This window comes from Chiloscyllium plagiosum, chromosome 26 (genome assembly GCF_004010195.1).
Source record: "Chiloscyllium plagiosum isolate BGI_BamShark_2017 chromosome 26, ASM401019v2, whole genome shotgun sequence".
In the NCBI taxonomy this organism is placed as follows: Eukaryota; Metazoa; Chordata; class Chondrichthyes; order Orectolobiformes; family Hemiscylliidae; genus Chiloscyllium; species Chiloscyllium plagiosum.
The window spans coordinates 38,458,619-38,479,926 of NC_057735.1; the positions used below are offsets into that span (position 1 = coordinate 38,458,619).

At 38.2% G+C, this 21,308-nt stretch overlaps 1 protein-coding gene across 12 annotated transcripts in view; it reads right to left on the bottom strand.

The window, feature by feature from the left end:
• The window catches only part of LOC122563265 (ankyrin repeat and SAM domain-containing protein 1A-like), a 355,050-nt gene that overhangs the window by 12,259 nt on the left and 321,483 nt on the right, over positions 1 to 21,308 (bottom strand). For 4 of the 12 annotated variants that reach the window (XR_006315548.1, XM_043716914.1, XM_043716919.1 and 1 more), the window contains 6 exons: positions 11,735 to 11,860; positions 10,703 to 10,774; positions 10,528 to 10,614; positions 8,688 to 8,825; positions 3,839 to 4,015; positions 1,847 to 1,948 (listed from right to left, as the gene is read on the bottom strand). Coding sequence is in view for 11 of the 12 variants with exons in the window: in XM_043716914.1 (XP_043572849.1) it covers positions 1,847 to 1,948; positions 3,839 to 4,015; positions 8,688 to 8,825; positions 10,528 to 10,614; positions 10,703 to 10,774; positions 11,735 to 11,860 (702 nt within the window). In the remaining variant the exon portion in view is untranslated. Of the gene's footprint in view, positions 1 to 734; positions 1,949 to 3,838; positions 4,016 to 8,687; positions 8,826 to 10,527; positions 10,615 to 10,702; positions 10,775 to 11,734; positions 11,861 to 21,308 lie in introns of those variants that run through there. The other 8 variants (XM_043716912.1, XM_043716911.1, XM_043716909.1 and 5 more) reach the window with 3 other exon arrangements.

Below are 21,308 nucleotides of genomic sequence, written 5' to 3' on the forward strand. Positions count from 1 at the left end.
ATTTAGTCACACCCATGCCCTTATTGGTGGGTAATGAGTGCAAGGAACAACAACTACCGCTTTGATTGTGAACATTGAATTAAGTCCTGGTAATGATTAATTTCTAGTTTCAGTCGAATCAAAGACCAGTCAGTGTTTGCAAAGAACTGCACCAAAGTAGTAAAAGCGCTTCTGTAGATGTTTGTTACAGTAGCTTACTTTTACTTTAGAGGATCTATCATAGAGTCACAGAGATGTACAGCATGGAAACTGACCCTTCGGTCCAACCCGTCCATGCCGACCAGATATCCCAATCCAATCTAGTCCCACCTGCCAGCACCCGGCCCATATCCCTCCAAACCCTTCCTATTCATATACCCATCCAAATGCCTCTTAAATGTTGCAACTGTACCAGCCTCCACCACTTCCTCTGGCAGCTCATTCCATACACTTACCACCCTGTGTGTGAAACAGTTGCCCCTTAGGTCTCTTTTATATCTTTCTCCTCTCACCCTAAACTTATGCCCTCTAGTTCTGGGCTCCCTCACCCCAGGGAAAGTACTTTGTCTATTTATCCTATCCATGCCCCTCAATTTTGTAAACCCCTATAAGGTCACTCCTCAGCCTCTGACGCTCCAGGGAAAACAGCCCCAGCCTGTTCAGCCTCTCCCCATAGCTCAAATCCTCCAACCCTGTCAACATCCTTGTAAATCTTTTCTGAACCATTTCAAGTTTCACAATATCTTTCTGATAGGAAGGAGACCAGAATTGCACGCAATATTCCAACAGTGACCTAACCAATGAACATCCCCTGAAAAATCAAAGATCGATCAAATTCAGAAGCACACTGATTCACCTGTTATATTCAAATCAACACAGGGACAAGGATTTGTTTGCAGTCCTAAGGACTAATTGCCCCAAAACCATGGGTCGAGCTGGACACTAAAAAGGCATGCAAGTACTGAGTAGGGAGTTCGAAGCATTTGATAAGTACGGTTAAATAGTTTTAAAAGAATTGTTGCACATATTTAATTATTTTTCCATTGGTCATAGATGTAAATGAAAATTCATAAAACCACATGAGTCTATATGTTTTTCACTATTCTCGTGTTTCAACAATTAGATGTTCATAAATAAATTTCACAGAATTTATTTCAGATTTAAAACAGTTCTAAACACAATGCCTGCTTCCAAGACCCCCTAAAAGTTACTTTTAAAATGTATAAACAGCATCGCTAAGTTACATGTGAACTAACCTTTCATGAAAATCATCTTATTCTTTTGTGTTGCCGGCAACTAGAATTCTGATCTATTTGAACTAAAGTTTCACTGTAGGAATGCAGACTGAAAATGAGGAAATTAACCTTGGCTCTGAAATGCCACGTGGAATGATTACTTAAATTGAAAAGGAAGAATTAAAAGAGATGTCGGAAGAAGCTGTGGTTGAAGAACCAGCCCCAGCATGCTGAACTCCTTCAGTGCTCTAATTTCTAAGGCTACATAATTTAATTCTTCTAATCACAAAGAATTTCCATGCCTTCATTTGGGAAATACTGCAGTTAAATTTTGAAATGATTCAAGCACACATTCAAATCTTGATATTCTATTTTAGTTTGCTTTGTCTCCAAACATAAATGCTCCAAATTGAACACCACAGATACAAACAGTATTTTGTAATAAATATATTTATTTTCAGAACTGTTAAGACGTACATTAGAGAGTACAGACTATGGAAATGTATCTCGCAGTAATGAAAATTTTTGATGCATACTTTAATGTGGGTGGCAGCCATGAATGAATGAGAATGTAAGAACGAACACTGGATAGAAACAGCAATAGATATACAAATATATAGAGAGAGAAAAACCTGGACTCCTTGGCTGAACGAATGAAGCGGGAGAAGCGGATGCGAAGGCCTGTGAGTAGTGCACGTGTGACAGTAATAGCATCTGCTGTTAGGTGGCTGCACCTAGTTCATTTGGTAAGAAACGACAGCAGAGTCATTAGTGAACCAGTTACAGCATTCTGTAAAATTCAGCCAGGTCACCACTTTCAGATCAGCAGAAAAATACATTTGTTGAACTTATTGATTCATTAATCAACTACTGCCCACTATAATGCATTATACAAATAACAGCACAGAACTCTCTCTAAGCTTTACCTTTGTTTTTTTCTTCCACCTTACTCTCAAATTGTTCGAAGTGGCGCCAGATCATGGCAAAATTGGAAAAGCTTTTCGCTATATTTTAATGTTCTTCTTGTTGTAAGACACATGACAATAAATCATTCATTCAATGTTATGAGCGATATTTTAAGCATGCTCACGTTTTTCAGAATCTGCTCACTTTCTAAAAAAATAACTGAAGCCATTTCATTATATCTGTGGAAAAGATTTCTATAAATTAAGATGAGAGACGTGATTCTTGTAAAATATCTTGTTTCAAGTCTGGAGCTTTGACTAGCTGTTACTTGGCACAGTCTACAAGCAGACGTTTTATCTTCTATCAAAGGCACCTTACAACAAACGCTGAGGTTCTAAACTACTCTACCTCTATTTCTGGTTTAAAACAATAACTACTGAGTGGTGTCAACTTTCATCCCAACAAACCAGGAAGAATTGCCACTGTACAGAAACATTTTGCTGACATTTTGTGTGTTGAGAAAATTACATTGCTCTTTATTAATATTAAAGAAAATCACACTACAAGGTCACTGGTGAGAATCTAACTCTATTTAAAACTTGAAATAATATTTTTAATGTAATATTCTTCTTCAGCAATTCTCAATTTCACCAACTTTGTTAAGTCATCTTATAGTTCAGGTATTTTATGGTGTATTTTAAAGTTCTAACGTGTGGCAGACTGTGGTGATCCTGTACCACCACACTCTTCCCCCAAGACTGCAACATTCTCATCTTTGTCATCTGGCTAGCCTTACTCAGAAACCATAGTTGTTGCATGCAAGTTCCATTCAATCACCATCTCAAACAAGACAGAATTTAACCAGAATAAAATAAAGAACTGTGGATGCTGGAGATCGGAAACAAAAATAGAAACTGCTGGAGAAACTCAGCAGCTGTGGCACAAAGAACAGTTCAGAGGGTAGGAATTGTGCAGTGAGCAATTCAATTTACTACCCAAAGCCTATCCACCATCTACAAGTCAAGACTGTGATGGAATATTCTCCATTTGCCTGGATAAGTACACCTCCAACAACTCTCCAGAAGCTTGACACCTTCCAGGACAATCAGTTTGTTTGACTGGTACCATGTCCACTTCATCATTGACACTCAGTAGGAGCAGTGTGTACTATTCACAAGACACGCTACAAAAATTCATAATGACATCACAGACAGAACTTCCAAACCCGCAACCATGACCACGACCAAATGCAAGGTCAAGGGCAGCAAATACACGGAGCACGATCCCATGCAAATTCTCCCCTAAGCGGCTCACAATCCTGACTTGGAAAAAAAAATTGCCATTCCTGTTGCTGGGTCAACATCATGGAATTATCTTCCAAACAGCATTGTAAACATAGCTACACCCTATGAACAACAGCAGTTCAAGAAGACAGCACATCACCATCTTCTCCAGGGCAACTACAGACTAGCAGAAAGAGCTGGCAAAGCCAGTGAAGCTTACATCTCTTGAATGAATTTGAAAAATACACTGTTTTATCTGTTTCAGTCATTCAGGGTATGCTGCTGAAAAGGTTAAAAAGTGTAACCATAAATTTGTTTTCCTCAATGTCATGGCTCTCACAATGAAAATGTTCAGTCATTTGTATTCAATGTATGTATTCAATGTACAAAAGGCTGAACTCCATCCTGAACACACAAGGATTTATGGGTACTTACAGTAGATTTTCTCATGCTGGATCGTGGTTTAGGAACTGGTTTAGATGACCTCATTTCCTCTGTCTCTGGCTCAGCTGTGAGAAATGACTTCCGACCAGGTTTCTGGGCTTGCAATGCAAGCTGGTATGCCACTTCAAATGCCTGTCCTAGTGTAAGGATGATTTCATACGTTAAATTCTGGGAAAGAGAACAGAAAATAATGAGTGAGTTATTACTTTAGCCTTTATTTCAAGTTGCAATGCCATATAGTACAGTAACTTGCATTGTTCTTACTAATTTTATTATGCCAACAAACCAAACTCTTACTAATCAAATTGAAAAACAATTCTATTGTAGTGAGGTGCCCAAACCGTTAATTCCCATGGTCAAATCAAATCAGCAACACAACTGTATAAGAGAAATTCCAGGAATGTGTATAGGATGAAATAGATCAATATGGTGAGGAACCAACTAGAGAACGGCCATCCTAGTCTGGTGTTGTGTAATGAGAAAGGAACAATTGGCAAGAGGACTTTGTGGTGCCACTTGGGAAAGAGTGACCACAATCTGACAGAATTTTTTAAGATACCAAACAGTTAAAGAGCACTTGGAGGAAATACAACAGTTGTTCATTCCACTCTGTCACAAACAGAAAACTGGGAAGGTGACCTCACCAAGGCTAATAAGGTAAATTAAGGATAGCATTAGGTCCAAAGAGGAGGCAGACAAACTGGCCAAATGAAACAGACCACCCAGTTGGGAGCAGTTTATATTTCAGCAAAGGAGAACAAAGGGATTGATTGAGAGGGGAAAAGGAAGTGTGAGAATAAGCTTGCCGGAAACATACAAAGTGGTTGTAGAAGCTTCAAGAGCTTGTGAGGAGAAAAAGATTAGTGAAGACAATGTAGATTCCTTGCTGGCAGAAACAGGGATGTTAAAGTGGAGAACAGTGAGACAGCAGGCCAATTATTTCGTGTTTTGGATCTGTCTTCACAAAAGAGGACACAAATAACATTCCAAAAAAAATACTGGGGAACACAAGGTCCAGTGAAAGAGTTAAACCGAAGAAAATCAGTATTAGTTGGGAAATGGTGCTGGGGAAATTACTAAGATGAAAGGCAGATAAATCCTCAGGGCTTAATAATCCTCAGAGTACTCAATAATCCTCAGAGATTAGCATGGTAAAGTAAGTTACATGTGATTAGGGTTGGTGTACTGATGTGGATAGAAAACTGGTTAGCAGACAAAGTACAAAGATTATGAATAGATAACTGACTAGTGGGGTACCATAGGGAACAGTGCTTGGACCGCAGCTATTTACAACGTATATTAGTGATTTAGATGACGGAATGTAATATCTCCCAGTTTACAGATGACACAGTTGGGTAGAGGGTGAATTGTGAGGTGAATGCAGAGATGTTTCAGTGTGATTTGGACAGGTTGAGTGAGTGAGTAAATGCATGCCAGAATAAGGTGTATAAATGTGAGGTTATCTACTTTGGCAGCAAAATCAGGAAGGCAGATAATTTTCTGAACGGTGATGGATTGGGAAAGAGGGAGACCTGGGTGTCACCGGTCACAGAAAGTAAATATACAGGTGCAGCAGGCAGTGAAGATATCAAATGGTATATTGGCCTTCATAATGAGAAGAATCGGGTACAGGAGTGGGGATATCGTGCTGCAAATTGTACAGGGCCCTCGTGATACTCCAACTGAAATATTGTGCAGTTTTGGTTGCCTTATCTAAGGAAGGATGTTCTGGATATGGAGGGAATACACCAAAATTTACCAGACTGACTGCATAGATAGCAGGACTGATGAATGAGAGACAGGATTGTTGGGGACTTCATTCACTCGAGTTTAGAAGAATGAAGAGGGTATCGCATAGAAACCTATAAAATTCTAATAGGACTAGGCAGATTAAACACAGGAAGAATGCTCTGTTGACCAAGTTCAGAACCAGGAGTCACAGTCTGAAGATATCAGATAGGTCATTTAGGACTGAGATGAGGAGAAATTTCTACATTTGGAGAATGATGAGCCTGTAGAATTCTCTGCCATAGAAAATGCGCATAGCCAAAACATTAAATGTTTTCAAGAAGAAGTTAGATAAAGTTCAAGGGTTAAACAAACCAAATTGAATGGCAGAGCAAGCTCAAGTGGTCAAATGTCCTACTCCTGCTCCTACTTTATATGCTTTTTATGTTAAGTCAGAGTACAATCCTTCCTACTGTGTTATACTCACAATGAGGGTGTGGATGACCTTTCATCAAATAACATGGTGAATTATCATCATCACTGTATAAAAGTCAAGGTGAACACAAACGGGCTTAATGCAATTATTCACTGTCATAGTAAGCCCTGGACTCCATGCAAGGACATTTATGTCGAACAATTAGTCATCAAAGACTGTACCAAATTAAATTCAGGTTGTAAAAAATCACAACAGTAGTGTTAATTAATTTTGAGTGAATCTGAAATGTGATAAAGTTTTACATTCGGGACCATACTGGACAAGACACTACAGTAACTAAATCCTGAAGAGGCTTCAAAGAGATCCTTTTAGAAAAAGACAAGAATCTGCCATAGATCTCTCAGTCATGTTCACCATATTTGCTTATTACTACCACTAACTGAGAAAACATGCTGCATTTTCTCAATTCTTATTCAATTGTTCAATGCTTTCAGCAAATAGCAAGAGTTGAGAGCCTTGAAAAACATTGATGGTGGTTCCTCCAATCAACAGAACAACTAGCTCATGGTGAACTTTCTTTTAAATGAAAAACAACCTGCGACTACTTGTGAACACTATAGATGAGCATTCCTTTTGTTAAGTGGGGGCATAGGTAGTGGAGAACCTCACAGTGGAAGACACAAGTAATTTACCAAATATTTGGGAGAATGAGGGGGCAGAGTTGAGTATGGTGGCATCACCAAGGAGCAGGTGCTTGAGAAACAATGGCCTGATGGTGGATAAATGACCCGGACCAGATGGACAGCACCCAGAGTTCTAAGGGAGATAACTAAAGAGATAGTGGAGACATCAGTAGTGATCTTTCAGGATTCACTAGAACCAGGGAGGGTGCCAGAGGGCTGGAAAATTGCTAATGTAACACCCCTGTTTAAAAAGGGAGTAAGGCAGAAGGTGGAAAATTACAGACCAATTAGCCTAACCTCAGTCATGGGTAAGGTCCTAGAATCCATCATGAAGGATGAGATTTCTGAATACTTGGAAGGGTATGGCAAAATAAGGCAAATTTAGCATGGTTTCATCATGGATTGGTCATGCCTGACAAAATCTGCAGGTTAGACCCAAAAAAGCCAATGGATGTTGTCTACCTAGACTTCAAGAAGGCCTTTGACAAGGTGTCACACAGGAGGCTACTGAGTAAGATAAAAGCCCATGGTGTTACAGGCAAGGTACTAGCATGGATAGAAGCTAGGCTGTCGGGCAGAAAACAGAGAGTGGAGATAAAAGGGTCCTTCTCAGGATGGCAGCCCATGACAAGTGGTGCACCACAAGGCTCAATGTTGGAACCACCAACCTTTCACTTTTATACATTAACGATCGAGATGAAGGAACTGAGGGCATTTTGGCTAAGCTTGCAGATGATACAAAGATAGGTAGATGGACAGGTAGCATTGAGGAGGCAGGGGGCTGCAGAAGGATATGGACAGGTTAGGAGAGTGGGCAAAGAAGTGGCAGATGGAGTACAATGTGGGAAAGTGTGAGATCATGCACCTTGGTAGGAAGAATGGAGGCATTGACTATTTTCTAAATGGGGTAAAAATTCAAAAGTCTGAAGTGCAAAGAGACTTGGGAGTTCTAGTCCAGGATTCTCTCAAGGTAAACTTGCAGGTTGAGTCAGTAGTTAAGAAGGCACTTACAATGATGACATTTATTTTGCGGACCTGAATATAAAAGCAGGGATGTACATGACGATCTAGAAGGCTCCGGTCAGACACCATTTGGAGTAATTGTGTGCAGTTTTGGGCTCCATATCTCAGGAAGGATGTACTGGCCCTGGAGCGTGTTCAAAGGAGCTTCAAGAGAATAGTTCCAGGAATGAACAGTTTAACATATGAGGAATGTTTGAGGACTCTGGGTCCATACTCGATGGAGTTTAGAAAGATGAGGGGGATCTACTTGAAACTTACAGAATACTGAATGGCCTGGACAGAATGGATTTGAGAAGATGCTTTCATTGGTAGGAGAGACTAGGACCCAAGGGCACAGCCTAAGAGTAAAGGGAAGATCTTTTAGAATGGAGATAAGGAGAACTTCTTCAGCCAGAGAGTGGTGGATCTATAGAATTCACTGGCACAAAGGCTGTAGAGGCCAAGTCATTGAGTATATTTAAAACAGAGATAGGTACATTCTTGACTGGAAAGAGAATCAAGGGTTACGGGGAGAATGGGGTTGAGAAACTTATCAGCTATGATGGAATGGTGGAACAGACTCGATGGGCTGAGTTTGCACGTTCTACCCGTGTCTGCATGGGTTCCCTCCGGGTGCTCCAGTTTCCTCCCACAGTCCAAAAATGTGCAGGTTATGTGGGATGGCCATACTAAATTGCCCATAGTGCCCAGGAATGTGCAGGCTAGGTGGATTAGCCATGGGAAATGCAGGGTCACAGGGATAGGGTGCGAGGGTGGATCTGGATGGGATGCGCTTCTCAGGGTTGGTGTAGACTCGATGGGCCAAATGGCCTGCTTCCATATTGTAGGGATTCTATGATTCAACCTAAGTCCAATTTGGCCACAGGGAAGCAATTGCCCAGGAACTGAAAGCTATTGTCATGCCATCCTGAGAAACAAAATGAACATCTCTTAATTACTCATTTTAAAAAAAAAAATCATAATTACATACTACATCAAGTGTGCTGAAAACATGACAATAGTGGTGATTTGTCTGCAGGTCTTTAGTGATGTAAGCAAAAGTACAGAGATCTTCAGGATCCTGGGCTGCACAGGAAATATTGCGGATTTCATGTTCAGCAATAATATTCTGTGAAAGAAACAAATTAACATGATTAAATAGGTCAGAAAGTTGATAAAAGAAATTCAAAGCCTGGTTTGGGTGGTGCTGGGGCAGTGGTGTTATGGAGAAATGCAAATATATTTACTTTGTGCAACACTTTGTCAGAAAAAGTCACTTTCAACTTGCTGGTCATATCATATAAAAATACATCAAGGATGGTTGACAGCAAGATAAAGCGTTAGTAATTTAACTGAGTTGCTCCTACTATCACAAATCAAAGGATTTAATTAAAACTATTAACCAATGGTCTTCTCTCTGGTAGGTACATTGCCTCCTCCAAAAGCAGCCACTTTGATCTATAGTGCACCACCTGCATAACAGGCTAGGACTTCTCCAAGGTAAATCAGTGTCTTTTAACCACCTTCTGGGACGCCTGGGAGAGGTATTGCTTTTGATACTTCCACTTTTTGCCTGTTCTCCTCTTGGCAGGGAAAGATGTTGACCGAGTAACTTGTGAATTATCATTGTACAAGATAAATAGATAGACTAGCTGGCTGCACCACTGCACTGGACAACACACAACAGGACAACAGTAGTTTTGTATTGCTTGTGGAATGTTGAGTATGGCTGTCATGGATTTTGATTTTTCCTGTACAAAGTGCAAGGCCAATTTAAGGGCAACATTTCCCTGTATCAAGGCTTTGCTTGCTGCTCAATTTCTCTTTGCTACAAAGCATTTAAGGCTACATAAATGACCTATCCACAATGGGTCTCTGCTATCAATATGAATTTGTTACATTGGCAGAGAATGGAAAATTTTACACTGTCAGCAGCAGTGTGCAGTAGCACTGGAAGTAACAGAACAAATGGGGGTGATATAATGACAAACCTCAACTGGAAGCCTGATAAATAAAAGATAGTTTGGACCATGAGAGTTGCAAAGACATTTGAAACAATAATAAAAAAAAAATCGGCAGGGACAGGAAATCTGTATCCTACGTCAAGTCAGGAGATATTTTTGACAGTGAGTGCATACGTAGACACAAATATATTAATAAGTACATCTTTTATAAGAGTGTATCCAAGAATTTAAAAAAATAAAACTGCCAATGCAGAAGACTCAAATGTTTCATAATTACAGACAGTTAAACACACAAGGAAGTGTCATGGCAATCTGGAGACAGAACTGCTCACATTGTGTTCCATACAAATATATAATGATTAATGGACAGTGAGTCCAAAGACAACAGAGCAATTTCTAGATCTTAGATGTATGATTTCAGTCCATAATAACTTACAGTACAAAAATTAAATGTTAAAAGATAATGAATCAGGAGCCATCCAGTTTGAAATAGGCATTCAATAAGTGAACTGGTGAGCATAACAATGCCAATAAATGTCAACAGGACAGATGAGAAATTGAACAAACCCACAGCAGATTAATACTCAGTAAGAAATAAGAAACAAATATTTTAGAGGGTTTGACAGCTAAAAAATCATGGTTCTAAGCAGTGGATTTACATTTGTAAAGTGAAATAGGAACAATCTTTAAAAAAAAAAGTTGTATGTTACTGCATTCAAGGTGAAATAGATGTATTGTAAATCTAAATCAAATGTGAAGTCCAATATTTATTTTTCTGCACTCCACAAATCTAAGAGAAAGAAAACATTAAAGACAGGATACATAAGATACAATGAAAGTAATGATATTTACTAATTGTCCAATTACCTTGTTGAAGGCATCAATGAATTTTACACCCTTATATGTGATGGAGAGGAAAATAGTTGGGATCTTTTTCATTTGTTCAGTCGATTTCTAGACAACAGAACAAAAGAAATGTTAAAACATTCAATCATACTTTATTCCAAAATACTGCCCCAATTTGTGACCAACAGATACAAACCCTCATCTTTGCACAAGCATCTTGTGTTGATTCAGTCCCCTTTAGTTCTTTAATCAGCATGGAACCCAAATACTGCAACAAATGAAAAAGCAATTCACAATATTTCTTTTAGAAGATGAGTCAATAAGAAGTCACAAGCTTATTAAAAATGTATAGCTGTAAAGCTAAGACTGCAGAAATGTCCAGCAGCTAACAAACTAGGGAAGTTTCCAAACCCAAAATGTGACTTTGTAAGAATACATATCCAAAGTAAAGTTCCTAAGTAGTGGTCAGCACTAAGGTCAGAGTCAAGATTACAGTGGTGCTGGAAATGCACAACAAGTCAGGCAGCATCTGAGGAACAGGAAAATTGACATTTTGGGCAGGAGCCCTTCATCAGGAATGAGAGGTCATTCCTGATGAAGGGCTCCTGCCTGAAACAACGATTTTTCTGCTCCTTGGATGCTGCCTGACCTGCTGTGCTTTTCTAGCACCACTCTAATCTTGACTCTAATCTCCAGCATCTGCCGTCCTCACTTTCGCCTACTGCAAGATCACAGCACACTGTAGACTTAAGATACTCAAATGATGTCACAGAAGACCCGTTAGTACTGTGTGTTTAATCCTCTGAATTAAAAACTGCATTTGCACCAGGTCAGCAACAAGTAATTCAAGGGGAACTACTGTATATATCTGTGCGTAAACTAATGGTTGAATTTGGAACAGGTTTGCTGGTTTACGTACTTTATTTAGAGTTTTGATGGCAATAATATCCATAGTATGACTATTCACAAAGGAAGCATGCTACTCATCTTAGGCTGTATAATCACTTTGTAAAGAGGTTAGCCTAATGAAGAACATGGTGAAGTCAATGGAAACAGTAACAACAATACCCAGTGGGCTTCTGACTCCAATAATGCTTCAGATCACAATTTAAAAAGGACTAATGGCTGAAATGAGTATCAAACTTGCAATCCAAAACTCGTAAACATTCTGTTTATGGAGAATAGCACTGAACAAAGCAAACAGTGAATTCAAGGACTACATACTCACGTTAGCCTCATAGCCACAAGATTCAAAGATAAGCTTCTCTGGTTGGTGCTGCCAGTTCTGAACAGGAGCATATGGCGTTGCTAAACTTGGTGGACGAAGCGTTAATCTCGACTCACGCTGGTCATCCTGGCCAAATGATATGATAAAACTCGTTGTTACAAAATTTCCGCCATCACCTGAAGGTTATTGACAGTACCTATATTGTTATCAAAAGTGCTGATGTAATTAAATAAAACTTTCACACTTATCTCGTATTAAGAGCTACAGATGCCAATAAATCTTTAGGGGATAAAAAAGCCATTCACTGCTTATTTCTGCCAACCTGCACACAAATCAGCCTTTAGATCACTTTAGGATATGCCTAACAAAGACTGGCAGCTAATTAATCCACTGAAAATGTTTATTTACAGTCATTCAAGTTTGTGACCTTAAATGGTCAAGCAAGCTTACTTGATTAATCTTGTATAGTGCCAGCCACCTTTACAAAACAATATATCCTTCAACTCCTACCAACTATAGTACTTAATCAATATTGTCATTAGATCATACTCAAAATCCACTTAAAGAAATTTTAGCTATATTCTTGGTGAATTTGTCACAGTTTTAAATAACCAAATCTCAAGAGATAGGTCTCCTGTTGCTTTGATGCATGGTTGTATGAAGCGACAGTAATCTAGGTCAAATATATTTTCTTCTACATCTCTCCAGCTTTTACTATTTTGTCATACAATCTGTCAATACTCCAAGTAAAAACAGTAAAATAAAAGATGTTGCAAGATTTGTGTAACATAGTAATAAAAAGTTACAGAATACTGCACGGACTCATTTTTTCAAGAATGAAAAAAATTATCAGCAAGTGTGGACAGTCAAATGTGCATTTGATGAAATGTACAGATTAAAAGATATTGAGATATGAAACAGTTTCTTTTTTTTTTAAACAGGCAACATGACTTACTGAACCACTGATTTTTCACGGCAGAGTTTTCGACTTGCAGATTGAGCAGTACAGCTTATAACATTTGTAAATTATGGCAAGCATCTGATGAATAATTACGTATTGAAAACTGAAGAATTATTTAAGCCTGTAATAAAAGCCCTACCGTAAATTACAGCTAAAACACCAATAACAAAGCAATAAAAAGAGAGAGAATCCATTGTCATCAAAAAACTATCGCCTATGTGGTTTCAGGAAGAACCAGCTGTAGCTGGGACAAGAATATAAATGGCATTGAACGGAAAATCTTTTATAAAGTAGAGGATTACGTTGATAAATTTCTCCAAACATTACATTTGATTCACTTCGCCAAACAACAGGGCAAAATCAAATTTTTAAATTATGTTTATGTAACAATTTAGCTGTGATCAGGTGAATTATTCTTTCAAATCATGTACTCGTATTTACCCTTTATTACGTAGGCTTCTTTATATGAAATACTATACAGGAATACATTATGTTGTATAAATTATGCAGCATTAATAGACTTTAATACATTTATTAATTATCTCTTGGAAAGTGTCTTTCCAGTTAGAAATGCCACATTGATTTCTCTGCTACTGAGAAAAAATTACTCACTTGAAACGCACCTTTTATGAAGGCATGGCATTTAGATTAAGATCTTTAAAACAGCACCTCGATATTTAGAGTTGTTTTGATTTTTTTTGGAAAATTATTATGCGTGTCACTGCCCTTACTACATGCAAACTTTGAAAAATGAAAAGGAAGGACCATTCACTTCACCATATCTAACCTATCCAACAGATGGCTCAGCTGATGCTACTATACCAACAAGCAACAACACCATTAACAAATCTGGAAGGTAGTGAGTTTGTACTGGGTGACACAAAGAACACCTCTGAGAAGAAACAAGTAAGACATGTATCATGGGAAAAATGCAAAACCTGCTTGTTGCCTTTAACGAGTTCAATATTTTGGAAACTGCAGCAATGCAACATTATGCAGCAAGCCATTCTTCTCTGACTAAAGAAGCTGAAATTTTATAATCATAGAACGATACCATTTGTTTCATAGTGTGCATGCTGTCTCTGTGAAAAGCTTCCCCCAACCCTGACAAAATTTCCTCTTCAAGCATTCATCCAACTCCTTTTTGTAAGTCATCACTGAATCAGGTTCCACTGTTCTTTCAGACAGTGCTTTCCAGATTGCCTTGCTGTGCAAAAATAATTTTCCTCAACTTGCTTGTGGTTCCTTTGCCATTTACCTTAAATCTGACTCTTTGGGTGCGAGCTCTTCTACCACTGAATCACCTGATTTACTCAATAAAATGAACACATACTTAATTTCTCTTGATTCAGCTCTGCACCAAGAAGCACTAACCTAACTGTCCCACTTTCAGCATATTCTTTCATTCGTGGTACCATGCTTATAAATCTCCTCTTCATCCTAAGACCTTGAGTTCTTTCCTAAAACGTATGGTCAGAATTCAAATTAATATTCCAGCTGGTGCCTAAGCAGGACTTGTTTGCTTTCAACTTTAAACCTCTGGTTATGAACCCAAAGGTTTCTAATCCTTTTTCAACAGCCTTTTCCACATTCTCTTCATTTTTAGAAATTTGAGTATGTAAAGCCCTGGTCTTGCTGTTCCTGCATCCAGTCTGAAATTCTATTTTTCCGTGTACATTATCTCTGCACATCTTTGACCTGAAAGTGCAGGATAAAGGAATGCACTCTTCCTTAACCAGTGTAAAAGATTTTGAGTGACGGTGAAGCAGTGCAATACTTTGATATTTATATTTAAATACTCATCTTTCCCTTCCCAAAATAACAGTTATACCATTTACATCTAAATAATGGACAACATCATATTGCCTCACTGTTATTTTGATGGCACTATCAATTCCAATGGTGATGCCTCACTGGAAAGTGAAGTCAAAGATTTCCATGCTCTTGCTGCTTCTTTTGCCAATCATCATGCAATAACAGAATTAATGTATGGTGAATTCTTGATAAATACCATTCCTTAAAGCAGCTCACTTAATTTGCCTCTGCCTATAAATACAGCTTTTGTAGACTTCCATGCTTTCTCAATTGCGTGACATCACTCCAGTCTTCCTGCAGCAACAAATTACAGTGTGACTCTTACAATTGTGAGGATTGAAATGAAAACAGTACCACAACTCATGGGAGGAAAAATGTTTGATGGAAGTAAAAGCCTTACAAAAGAACACTAATTATACTAATGAGTGGTACATATAACTTATTTATGCATACAGGATATGTTTCATGTGGGAGGAACTGATGGAACAGTGTTCGTAAGATTATAAGAAAGAAAAGTAACAACCAGTCATTCAAGACTATTCTGCCGAACAAGATTGTGGCTGATTTTAAAATTGTTTGTGGTTGATCAGATTGTGGCCTTAAATACGCTTTCTTGCCTGCTCCTGTAATTCCTATGTCAATCAAAAATCTAACTCAAGTTCTGAATATATTTAATGGCACCAGTCTTCACTGTTTTCTGGGAAGAAAATTCTGAACACTAATAACCTGCTCAGTGAAGAAATTCTCATTTCTGTCCTCTTATTTTTAAACTGGGCCTCCTATTCCCCAGAGAAAGGAAAGATCCTCCTAATAACCATCTTGTCAAGCTCACTCAGAACAGTGTGCTTCAGTCAGATCATCATCGTTTTTCAAAGCTCCATAACAAACATCCAACTTGCTCAACCCTTTCTCATTGAAAAATCCCGTCAATTCATAAATCAGTTAGGTGAGCCTTCTCTGATCATATTCCAAAGTAAGATGGTGCAATTGTGAATTCAGGAACGCGTTGATAATCAAGCCCAACTACACCATAAATTGCACCATGGATACAAATGTTTACATGCAATCATCAAAATGCACAACTGTTTCATTTTTTACTGCTAACCAGAACCGAGGATTTCTTTTGAAAGAAATCTAAAAAAAAAGTGACAAAGCTGGTTAATATATGAACTATAATCCAGAACTGGAACTCTATCCCATTTTAAGTCCAACCAACCCCTCTACACAAAAATAATGACTGCAGAAATAATTATTTTTAAAAAAACACCACAAATAGGGAACTAAAACCATGTATTGACCAAACGTCTGTAAAACAAAGCAAAAACATGGATAATTTTTGCAATTCACTGATCATTTTGCTGAATCAAATTGCTGACAGTCATATAACAATGGAAGATCTTTTAAACAAATTATCAGATTCATGGTTTGCAAGGTAGTCAAAATACTGAGGTGTGGACTTTATCAGGTGCCCAAATTTTAATCAGGAGAAAGGGAGAGGGATATATTTGCTGCTTTATGACTGGTTCCTCTGTTAGTTCCTTTTGGATGCCCCAAATCATAGAGTCATAGCTGTACCTGCAAGCTAATCTTCTGCGATGTATGCACAAAACACCCAGATCCCTCTATGCTGGAGTATTCAGCAGCTCTCTCTATTTAATATTATTTTATTTAATAAATTTAATTATTACATAATATTCTGCTTTTCTATTCTTCTAATCAAAATAGACAGCGACATATTTTCCCACATTAAACTTAATTTCCCAACTGTTCCATATCCATTTACAGATTCTTCGCATCCTCCTCACACATTCATTTCCTTACTATTTTAATATTAGCAGCAATTCTGGCTACAATACAGACTGTGTCTTCATCAGAGTCATTAACATTGATCATAAATAGTTGAGGCCCCAAGCACTGATCCCTGTGGCACTCAACAATTTTGTCATGTGAAAATAACCAATTTATTTGGACTCTTTCCTGTTATTTCCATGCGAATATATCATTGAGCTATAATCTTGTGCAGCAACTTTTTATGTGATATCTTATTAAATGTCTTTTGGACATCCTTCATGAAGGGTCCTGACCAGAAACATTGACTGCTTGTCCAATGCTGTTTGACTTGCTGTGTTTTTCCAGCTCCACTTTTTATGTATTGGACTCAATTTATTCAACTAGCTTGCTACATGTTCAAAGACCTCTAATAAATGTATCAAACATTTATTTTCATAAAATCATCTGATTGTGTTACAATTTTCTAAATATCCTGCTACTGCCTCCTTGATAATAGATCCAAGCCTTTTTCCCAATGGTAGATGTTAGAGCACGTAGTCTATTGGATAGCGGTTTCACATTTGCAGTTATCTAAGGCCTTTGGAATGTTGCAGAATCTAGAGAATTTTGGAAGATTGCAGCCAATACATTCAACAACTAGTTGAAGGTACTGGAGCTATTTCTTTTAAGACACTACAATGCCAGTAGTCCAGCGGATTTGCCAGCTTTTCGTTCCTTTAGTGAATAGCACTGTGGGAGGGCAGTGGTAGTGTCCCTGTCTCTGAGCCATAAGGCCCAGGTTCAGTCCTCATCTGCTCCAAAGAAGTATCATAATACTTCTGGAGGGGTTAATTAGAAAATAACTTCAGTTCCATTAGTTTACCTTTTTACATCATGATTAGGATTGTTTTCAGTTCCTGATTTTTGCCACTTGACTTTGCTATCCTTCAGATACTTTGCGTGTTCAATACGAAGACAGATACAAAGTTATGATTTAACGTCTCTACCATTTCCTCTTTTTCCATTATTAAATTCATAGTCATAGAGTCATAGAAATGTATAGCATGGAAACAGACCCTTCGGTCCAACCCGTCCATGCCGACCAGATATCCCAACCCAATCTAGTTCCACCTGCCAGCACCCGGTCCATATCCCTCCAAACCCTTCCTATTCATATACCCATCCAAATGCCATTTAAATGTTGCAATTGTACCAGCCTCCACCACTTCCTCTGGCAGCTCATTCCATACACGTACCACTCTCGGTGTGAAAACGTTGCTTCTTAGGTCTCTTTTATATCTTTCCCCTCTCATCCTAAACTTATACCCTCTAGTTCTGGACTCCCTGACCCCAGGGAAAAGACTTTGCCTATTTACCCTATCCATGCCCCTCAATTTTGTAAACCTCTATAAGGTCACCCCTTAGCCTCCGATGCTCCAGGGAAAACAGCCCAAGCCTGTCCAGCCTCTCCCTGTCGCTCAAATTCTCCAACCCTGGCAACATCCTTATAAATCTTTTCTGAACCCTTTCAAGTTTCACAACATCTGTCTCACCTTTAAATGACTAATGTTTCATTGAACCACCCTCTTCCTCTTTATAAGCTAGAAACCTTTGCTGTTTATTTTTATATTTCTTGCCTGTTGTTTCTCACACTTCAAATTCTCTCTTTTTAAAGAAGTCATCCTTTGCTGGTGTCTAATTTTTCCTCCAAACTTATGAACTACAACTAATCTTTGCAGCGTGGTATATCTTTTCTTTCAATTTGATACAATCCTTCATTAGTTGGCCATGAGATATGTATCTTTCAAGTGGCATCTTTCTATCTCAATGGAATATATGTTTATTAAGAGTTAGGAGGTTTTCAATGATCTTTCCTTTTAATCTATGTTGTATAGATGCCAGCAAATGCATGAACAGCAAAGTCATTCTATATTCATCTGATCAACAGGCTTTCACCAGCATAGAAATAAGAACAATCCTCCATGATGTGCACTGAGAAATTTACTGTAATTAATGTCTGGCTATATTATACTTGGATTACTTTTTAATTGTAACTATTTATGGAATGTAACTAAATGCTAAAGTATACCATTACATCTAATGAAGGAGCTGAATAAATAAACAGTTAAAATAACCACTTATTTATGAGTAACATTTAACAAAGAGCACTGTTTACTGATGGGCAATTTAGCTTCACCATACTCCACTGTAAGCTCATTTACATGAATTACCAATATTTACTGTACTGTTTAAGTATAAAACAAAGACCTAACAAAGAAATAAAGGATGTGACATTAATGTTAAATGAACTTCAAAAACACTATAGACATACTTGTATAGAATGATTTCAAATTTCTCAATTTTTGTAATGTCTCTTGCAAACACTTATATGGTTTTAAGACAAACAAGTATTTTGAGGTCATGAAACTTTCAAGCTAATAATTGAAAAATTAAAATAAAATAGTGTCATTTTTGCTTTGTTGCATATAAACCTGGGCAAATAAACAAAGCTAAGAAATGTCAAATCAAAGATTGCTGGTCATTGAAAGCTTTGGTGAAATTTAAGGGCACTGCATAAACCTCCTAAAGAATAACTAAACCAACTCAATCACTATCCAGGTACTGTGTTGAATAAAGGATGCTATCTCTTTAAATTTAGCATTGATTTACCAACACGATTTGACATTTATAATTTATGAAACACATTTCACCTGATGATTAACGGCATCTCCAGGTTATTCAACAACCTTTGTCAAGGACAGAATGAAAAATGATCACTGCAATACAACCACTTAATCCTCTACTGGTCTATGGCCATGGGTCTTTATTATTTTTTTATTTCTGTATCTTTATCATGAAGCGTTCATGCTGCATTTTTGAATTTTATCTATGCATGAGTAGATCATTAGGAAGATATTGAAAGCAGGGTACATTAAACAGTTCAAATAGCCAGCTAAATGATTTTAGCATCACATTTGCAGTTTCCTTTCAAAGGACTATTTTAGCCTACTGCTCTGGAAATCATTAAGCCGATTGTGAAGTGCCCAAGCCATAGATGTAAAATGAATAAACAGAACACAAGCAACAGCATCATATCACCCAATTCTGTACCTTCATTCCTGTCAGGCAGTGTATATGTGTGTGAGAGAGTGAATGTGCCATGAGTCTGTGACAAGCATCATCAATGACAACCGTTTTTAAATTTAATGCAGGCAACCAAGGGCAAACGTTTAACTAAAAAAAACTGTTATCTTAATCTATTTCCTCTTCAAAGTCTTTTATTAGCTGTCACATCTCAAAGTTGTTCTTAATTTTCGATATCTCATGTTGAATTTAAGATTTCTGCCCTTGTCACTGTACATAATCACCACAAGGACTCCAAGCTACCAAGGTTTAACTGAGAAGCACCACTGATGATATTGATGACCTCAGTGACTTCTGAGTTTCAATCATCTACGAAGGATTAGAAACACCATTTGGTACAGGTGAATCTGAAAGAAGGAATGGTTTCAGACCTACTCATCTGAGATGATAACTGTCATTGATATGAAATAACAGTTATCCTATCCTATCCAAAGCCTATGCAATGCACAAAATAAGCATAAACACTGAAAGTAACTAAGACAGCCATTCAAAAGATGCTGCACAAAATAAACTGAGTGGCTAGCTTTGTGATTTGAACTTTCATATTTGTGGGTCACAGAAGGACCGTTAGGTCAGGTGGCTGGACAGCTGGTTTGTGATGCAGTGTGAAGCCAACAGCTGAGGTTATCATGAAGGAATGTACTTCTCAAATGTTCCTTCACCTGAGGTGAGGTAACTCTCAAGTTAAGCCATTACCAGTCATCTCTCTTGAGTGAGAGAGCAGCCCTATGGTCTGATAAGACTATGGTGACTTCAACTTTTTATGTATAAATAAATACCGTATTAAATTAGGTTGTGAAATTCAAACTTCCTGTGACAATGGGAACTGATGAGCTTTCTGTGAAGGGATAAAGAGGGCCCTTGGTCTAGCACCAGCAAAGTGATCCCTCTGACGCCAGCAGATGGTTAAATACTCACTGACTAAAGTAAAAAGATGAATACTACAGTGAGAACATCTCTTAAACCATACTTGACAATGTTTGTAAAGTTCTGTCATGGATGAGGTAGATCAAGACTTTTCAAGGCAGGAGTCAGGAAACCAAGGAAGGTTGCCAGCTGAAAATTTGGGTTGGCAGCCTTGAAGGCATCAAAGGCTGCCGTGAAGTTCTGGGCAAGACATTACAGCTGTGCTCCAAGTCTCTCCATATCCCTCCCCCCCACCCTCTCCACGTTTTCATTATTCTCACAGAGATCACAACAATATTGAAACTTCAAAATGGGGTGAAAAGAGGAAAATGTTTGTAGGCAATGAGTTGGATGAGAAGTCATTTGGATGGGTGTATGAATAGGATGGGTTTGGAGGGATATGGGCCGGGCGCTGGCAGGTGGGACTCGGTTGGGTTGGGATATCTGGTCGGCATGGACAGGTTGGACCGAAGGGTCTGTTTCCATGCTGTACATCTCTATGACTCTAAGTTTTCTTCTCTTGTGCTCAAATCGTCCATATGCAGTTTAGAAAACACAGAGGGACACCCAGCAAGGATGGAATGCCAGTAAAACTGCTCAAGTGCAAAAAATCCCAGTTATTGTCATACTTCTGTGACACTTTTCTTCTCTGCTGCAAACTAAGCTTTGTTCTGGTAATGCAATGTAAAACCCATCACACTAAACAAAAGCAGAGGCAACAGAGAAGACAACAACAACTACAAGGGCATCTCATTTATGAGCATTATGGGGAAGGTCTTTGCAGGGTTATATTTAAAAGACTCCATCCATTTGCAAACCAAATGTATCTGAAAGCACAGTGTGGATTCCATACAGCCAAAACTATTGTGGAAATTATTTTCTCCAGCAGTCACTTGCAAGAGAAATGTAGGAAACAAGGTTTTACTCTTTAGCCTACGTTCATAGATCTCACTAAGATACTCAACACTACCAGCAGAG